The sequence below is a fragment of the Hydractinia symbiolongicarpus genome, chromosome 4, assembly GCF_029227915.1.
Source record: "Hydractinia symbiolongicarpus strain clone_291-10 chromosome 4, HSymV2.1, whole genome shotgun sequence".
In the NCBI taxonomy this organism is placed as follows: Eukaryota; Metazoa; Cnidaria; class Hydrozoa; order Anthoathecata; family Hydractiniidae; genus Hydractinia; species Hydractinia symbiolongicarpus.
The window spans coordinates 21114387-21121684 of NC_079878.1; the positions used below are offsets into that span (position 1 = coordinate 21114387).

The 7298-nt window shown below is 36.7% G+C and overlaps 1 protein-coding gene across 1 annotated transcript in view; it reads left to right on the forward strand.

Annotated features, from left to right (window-relative positions):
* LOC130641779 (titin-like) overlaps nucleotides 1–5891 on the forward strand; it is a 63041-nt gene extending 57150 nt beyond the window's left edge. Inside the window, exons 68-80 of the mRNA XM_057448727.1 lie at nucleotides 6–435; nucleotides 572–911; nucleotides 1209–1561; nucleotides 1645–1690; nucleotides 1779–1847; nucleotides 1928–2114; nucleotides 2335–2616; nucleotides 2985–3278; nucleotides 3388–3559; nucleotides 3873–4212; nucleotides 4295–4412; nucleotides 4706–4781; nucleotides 4942–5891. Of these exons, the coding sequence (XP_057304710.1) occupies nucleotides 6–435; nucleotides 572–911; nucleotides 1209–1561; nucleotides 1645–1690; nucleotides 1779–1847; nucleotides 1928–2114; nucleotides 2335–2616; nucleotides 2985–3278; nucleotides 3388–3559; nucleotides 3873–4212; nucleotides 4295–4412; nucleotides 4706–4781; nucleotides 4942–5332 (3098 nt within the window). The 3' untranslated portion in view covers nucleotides 5333–5891. The remainder of the gene's footprint in view (nucleotides 1–5; nucleotides 436–571; nucleotides 912–1208; nucleotides 1562–1644; nucleotides 1691–1778; nucleotides 1848–1927; nucleotides 2115–2334; nucleotides 2617–2984; nucleotides 3279–3387; nucleotides 3560–3872; nucleotides 4213–4294; nucleotides 4413–4705; nucleotides 4782–4941) is intronic.
* The last annotated feature ends 1407 nt before the right edge of the window (nucleotides 5892–7298 follow it).

Here is a 7298-nt window from a genome sequence, read left to right on the forward strand (position 1 = left end):
TCCAGGAGAAGTACCGTTTGGTCCGCCATACTTTACACGCGAATTAGAAAACTGTTTCGTGGTCGAGGGAGGTGCAGCTCGCTTCACATGTCGCGTGAGTGGGAACCCCGAACCTGAAGTCAACTGGTACAAAGACAATGAGAAGCTGTCAGAAAGTAAACAGTTCACCATGTTGTTTGATGCAGATGAGAACTGCGTGTTGATTATCACACAGAGTAACCACGATACAGCTGGCTCGTACACGTGTGTTGCAACCAACAGCGAGGGTACGGTGAAGAGTTCCTCCATTTTGTTTGTGGAAGGCCTGCAAACAGAATACGATTCCGAAACTGAAGAAGAAGTGTCCGATCCGGAACCGCAAGAAGAAAGAGGACAAGTTGATATCAAAAAAGAAGATGCGGAAAGTTATTACGTGTTGAAAGAAGAACTGGGACGGTATGTTTTGGTTAAAGCATACGTGAGCCGAAAAATTACAAAATCTTTTTCATCTCAACATATCGCCTTTAGATTGATTACCCAAATTATTCTATTTGTGTTTCTTGGCATGAAATTCTTTCATTGTTGTTTCTAGGGGAAAGTTTGGTGTGGTCACGAAATGCGTGGACAAACTTACTAACGTAGAATATGCGGCCAAGTTTATCAAATGTCGTCCAAGCGAACGCAAAAATGTCATCAATGAAATCGAGATAATGAACACTTTGAATCATAAGCGTTTAATTAATTTAGTCGCAGCGTTTGAATCATCGAGACAAATTGTGTTGGTTCTTGAGTTAGTCACCGGGGGAGAGTTATTTGAAAAGCTCACCGAGGAAGAGTATATATCCGAGAAAGATGTGACGTTTTACATGAAGCAAGTACTGCAGGGAGTTCAGCATATGCACGAACGGGAGGTTCTGCATTTGGATTTAAAGGTAAAAGTTATATGTTCTCTCTTTTTCCAAATAAATTTGTTTTCATGTATATGCTATTTGGTTCGTCTTACATTGTGGTATGCGCTATTTTGTCTACAAATATTTCGTTCATCCCTAGCACGACAATAAAATTGCCAAACAGACAAAAAACGGCTTTGATGCTTGACCTTTGAATTCTTCCTCAACATAGTCTGAGTGTAACACGTGATGTATGGCGATTTAAGGATTATGGTCATTCATTTTTGTATGTGTGTCTAAATGAGTTACTAAATTTTGCTTATATGATTCTTCTTGCAGCCTGAGAACATTATGTTGGTGAACCAACGTAGCACGCAGATCAAACTCATCGATTTTGGATTAGCTCGCAGGTACAAAAAAGGGGATTCCTTGAAAGTTTTGTTCGGTACGCCAGAATTCATGGCTCCTGAAGTCATCAACTACGAGCAAGTGACGCCGCAGACTGATATGTGGTCAATTGGGGTCATTACTTATGTGTTACTCAGCGGTCTATCGCCATTCGCTGGCGATAACGACTCAGAAACGCTGGCTAATGTGACGGCAGGCGAATGGGATTTTGACGATCCAGTGTTTGAAGACATTAGTGATGAGGCGAAAGATTTCATCCAAGATTTACTAGTGAAAAATCAAAGGTAAGTAAAAACCTAATCCAAAACCTTTTTGAAAGGTTACGTCAGGGTTTTTTTAACAACATTTTTTCAATGACTCTGTTTAGAGAACGCGCCTCTGTGAAAGATTGCTTAGAACATCCATGGTTTATGGTAAGTGCAGCCATGGATTTTTTTATTTCAACTAATTATAATGTATCCATTCCTGTTTTTCATCGTTTTGATATATTTTTTACTTTAGTTTAAAAAGTTTAAGAAGAAGATTCGAACAGATCGTCTGAAAGCATTTACAGCTCGCAGAAAGTGGAAGGTGAATATTGTCACATCTCAAAAACAAAACATAATCTGTGTGTGTGTGAACTGCTTTATAAAAATCCTTTTCTTTATTAGAAAACCATTACGGCTGTTAGAAGTACGAATTTCTTGACTCGATTACTTACCGGTATAAAAGCTGCGCATGCTGCTGAAAATTTGGCTAAAGAAGGTAAATCAGACGAAAAAAAGCCGGCGTTGGCTTCTAGTAATACTGGGCCTGCTTGGAAGAAAGCCGAAGATGTAGAAGATGAAGAAAGCTTGGGTAAGTGTTTTTCTCTGAGTGTTATTCCTGATCAATATATTCACCCTTCCTATCGTTACACATTGTGGTGGAAAATAGGGATCATAGTAAGAATCTGTTTAGCTAGATACTAACCATCTACCACATCATTCCCATTCTTTATTAGTTGTCATTTGATCTGGAAATAAAAGAATATTTGTAGTCACTTGTTTTTGAAAAGTTTTATCTTTTGATAATTCAGCTCCTGAATTTAAAGAGAAACTTGTTGATTTGAAAGTAAAGAAAGGGGATGTCGCACACTTCCAAGCAAAATTTGTGAAGCAAGAAGATGCAGTACCTATTGTAAGCTGGAAGAAAGAGGGAAAAGAGATCGTGGAAAACAAACGAGTACATAGTTCTGTTATGGACAATGTTATTCATTTTAAAATCTTGAATGGTTCAGTCGCAGATACTGGTAGATATACTGTCAGGTTGGAAAATCAACATGGTTCTACGGAATGCTCGGCTCAGCTTATTGTAAGAGGTAAGGGGTTTGGCTTTTGCAAAGATTACTTTTATTGGAAGTAGTTAATAGGTATTTGCTTTTAAAGAGCTTGAGAAATGTGAATTTCGGTTAAAGTGATGTACACGGTATTTGATCAACGCTGTGAAATAATTTGTTAGCGCTGTATTAAGAAGCATACTTGAACTTGATTGATTAAAGTATTTTACGGAGCATTTGACGTAGAAAACTAAATTAACAGATGGTATTTTTCAAAATTCTTGACAGAATCCGAAAAGTTATCCGAGATAAAAATTGTCGAAAAACTGCGACTCGGCCCCTTTAACACAGATAAACATTGTATTATTTCTATTTCTCTAATTTTAAACATTACACTATCTTTTTTATAGACGTTCCAGGTCCTCCCGCAGCTCCCAACGTTCCACAAGTCCTCTCAACCTCCGCCCTCGTCCAATGGCGACCAGGTTTTGACGGCAACTCGCCGATTACATCATACACGTTACAGTATCGTAAACTCGGTGATAAAGAATGGTCTGTTTTTGCGGCTGAAATTAAAGAAGTGGTGACCGTAGTTGAAGATTTAGAACCATCAAGTTCATACAGGTTCCGTTTATGTGCTAATAATGACGTAGGGAGCGGAGAAATGAGCGAGCCTACGTCACTTATTGAAACTCCAGAGAAAAGTTAGTATTTTATGATGATTTTTGTTGCTACTAGTGATGTGAGATTATTAGTATCTATAAAACCGCGATCCGATCTTGTGGTATTGAGCCATGCTTTTTTCTTTTTTAGATGAAAAAGATAAGCGAGACAGCATCAATGCACCGGGTGCAAGGCGTGTGTCTCGATCATCATCTATCAGAGTTGTTCATACAGAAGTAAAACCGAAACAGAAAGTGCTTGATGTGCGCTTGAAAGAAGAAAACCCTGAAAATTATTATAACCTAAAAGAAGAAATAGGAAGGTTTGTTTATTTGTTTGTTTGTTTTTTTGTTTATTTATTTTTGCTTGTTTGCTTGTTTGTTTGTTTGTTTGTTTGTTTGTTTGTTTATTCGTCTTTACTTTTTTCGTTCGTTACATAGCGCAGGCGTGTTAGAAAATTCTAGGAGCAAACTACTACATTTTGCCAGCGAATCAGTGAAAGAAGTTCTTTTACAGCCTACTTGCTGCGGAGTAGTATTGCTCATTTTATAACTTTGATCAGATTCGTCTCGACAAATTTGACCACAGTAGTAAACACAGAGCATACGTTATAAACTTTACGAATACTTTTGTAGAGGGAAATTTGCGGTGGTCAAGAAATGTGCAAGCAAGGCAACAGGTGACACGTTTGCAGCGAAAATGGTTAAATACGATGAAGACACGATCGACGTGACGAAAAAGGAGTACGAAATATGGAAAGAACTTTCTCACGAAAACCTGATCACGCTACATGATGCATTCCTCGTTCGGAAATATCTGTTTTTGGTGTGCGATCTAGTGAACGGTCAGCCCATATTAAACCATCTCGCCAATTTATCCGAACCAACAGAAAACGATGTCACAAACTGTTTGAAGCAGTTGCTAACCGCTTTGGATTACTTGCATCAAGCGGACATCTGTCATCTCGATGTCAAGGTATGTATTGACAAAATAGGTCCATGATGAATCCTAAATTTCTCTGAAAAATCGCATTTCAAATCTTATATTTTTTTTGTAGCCCGGAAACATTATAATGCGAGGACCATCACTAAAATTAATCGATTATGGTTCATCTCGTCGGGTTGTAACAAAAGGAGGCGACGTCGGAGAAATGGTCGGAACTGCAGAGTTTATGGGTATTTTTGTTTTCTTACATACTTATGCAATTCTTACCTTGAGTGCAGAAACTTTCGTGTTTATAAACTTTCGTGTTTATAAACGAGTCAATGCTCTTGGAAAATTTCGCGACAGCCAAAATTTCGTGACGTTCGCTAAAGTTTTTGCTGGATAAATTTCTTGCACTCAAAGTAGTTTTCCTTGATTTAACATTCAGTTTTGGCAAAGTTCTTGAAAACGCGAAAGAAAGGGGAAATATTTTTAAGTGGCTGCTGTGTTCCGTGTCACAAATATCTTTTTGTTTTTACTTTAGCTCCTGAAACAATAAATTTTGAGCCAGTAACTGGTAAAACAGATATTTGGAGTGTTGGTGTCGTGACGTATGCATTGTAAGTAGCAATTGCGTCTTTTGTTTGAATGTGCACACAGGCTAGTGCTGGGATACACTAGTTTTGGTTCTCTTAAAAATAAGACACGGTTCATTTTGAAGTTGTTTTATAAAAATAAAATCATTTTTTTTCAACCTTGATTATTTATTTCTTACTTAAGACTGAGTGGAATATCACCATTCGCTACGGATGATGAAGATGAAACCATGGCTTGTATCACTGCACTTGATTACAGATTTGAAGCCGCGGCATTTGCGTCTGTAACAGAAGAAGCAAAAACTTTTATTAAAAGTCTCATCATACGTGTACCAGAAAAACGACCGACAGCCGATATATGCTTAGAAGACCCATGGCTGTCAGATGCCTGTGAGGACGCTAGATTAGCTTCCCATATAAACCCGGACGCTTTAAATGAGTTAGCGGAAGCTCTTGACGAGCAAGACGAACTAGAAAGTGTACACGCATCCTTAGTACTTCGAACTTTCCTTCAGTCGCCGTACGACTCTCCAGAATCGGAGAGTGAAGAAGAAGAGGAAGAAGATGAGGCATAGGTTCATTTTATACCCTGTACAATACCATGTTAAGATGCAAGATGTCCGGCAATGCCGTACGTGTAGACCCGTACGTTAGTATTGTATATTTTGCTGTACAAGAGACATCGAAAGACGTTTTTCAAAAGTGTTTTACACGAATGTGTAAGATAAAAACAGACATATTTTGTAAATATATTTTTGTAGAATTTTATATAGTTTTGTAATTGTTTGAAATAATATTAGTTGGTACAAGAAACGTTCCTTTTAAAGGATTGTTTTCTTGATTGTATGATTGTGTCACTAATGATTTTTTGTACCCTTTTATTTTGTAATATATATATATTTTTGTAAGTAAATAATTATTGTAACTTTTTTTATTTGCTAAAATATACATAAAAAAAAATTTTATATGTAATTTAATTGTACTAGGACTAGTCTGCCAGTGGGGGTCAACCTTGCATATCAGGTGCACAAATTCTTACATATACGCCTATATTTTTACATCTTCTAGTATACTTTAAGTTTCAAACATGTAATTTTTGATCGTTGTTATTTTGCAGACCAGAATAAAAATGGACCAGTTCGTTTTAAGTTGTTTATTAAAATGTTTTGATGCGCATGAAAATTTGCCTCTAAAACATATGGAATGTATAATTTCAGATAAAAAAAAATTTCAGGATACATTTACAATTTAACATTGCTTATTTTATTTCAGCATATCGTGGAATTAAAATTAGCCCAATGCAAATAGTGCATTGGGCTAATTTTAATTTTCAGTGGGCTGCAAGTCAGATACCGTCTTTTTAAAAGCACAACTAGCGCTTGTCAGAACAACCCAAAACACCGCCCGAAAAGTCCTTAATGTTTTGGAAAAGCGTCTACAGAAAATTAAAATGTAAATTACAGGACATTTTAGGACAAAATTAGTCGACAACCCAGGAAAATTCCAGGAGAAATTGCTAACCTTAAAATCAGAAACCCAATAAAACCTTATGGGTTACAAGCAATGCATTTAAATATATATATATGTTTAGCCTAGTTTTTAATTAACCTTTTACCCTTGTGACCCGCGAGTTCTGTGGGTCTTTGATGTGCAGACCTTGGAAGTTTGATTAAATATCTCCGAAGCAGGTAATTCATTTTCCCAGAGAATACAAAAAAAGAGAAGTGCCCTCAGAGTGTACTGAAGCCCCTAAACGGTTGCTGGGGAACATAAAAGATCATGCGACTCTTTGAGGATGACATATAGATTGTGTTCTTGTTATGTTACCTTGGAGCTACAACGTGAGTGAGAGAAGTGTACATCTGGACTAACTTGATTTCATCATCATTCCTTCATGTGGTGGGCCTCGAGTTTCTGACTAATGCGCTTTTCCTCCAAAATCTAAAAAAATATTTTTCTCTTCATCTGGAGGAATAATTTTTATATGGACTAAACTTTGTGGACATATTTAATATACCATATGGTCATCCAGTAAATTAGGTCCAGAGCATATGTGAAAAAGTATTTTCGACCAATCCGATTGGTTCAGAACAAATATTACGCAAACAAAATGTTGCAGTAGATGGCTACACAATGCAAACTCGCCACATGCGCATGAGTAACATTGATTTCTGAGAGCTTTGATTAATCTCTTTAAATTAAAACTTGAATTCAATAGAAAAACGAAATTAAAACCAAATTTTCTTGCTCAACAGGAGATGACATTTTGTTCGTTGATTATGGAAAGGTCATAAAATATTAATTAAAAATGCTTTTAATCCTTGATAATGTAAAATAAAGAAGTTTAAGAAACCTCTAGATAAGAAGTTTTACTTTTAAAATTCTTTTTGTAACTTTGATGATTACTTTCCAGGACACTTTCCAGGACAAGTAGATTTTCCAGGAGTTTCTAGGATCGTGGTCACCATTCCGACATTTTAGGACTTTAAAAAGAGAGCTTGGTCACAGCTTGCTAACATTTACTTTGCTTAACTCAGACAG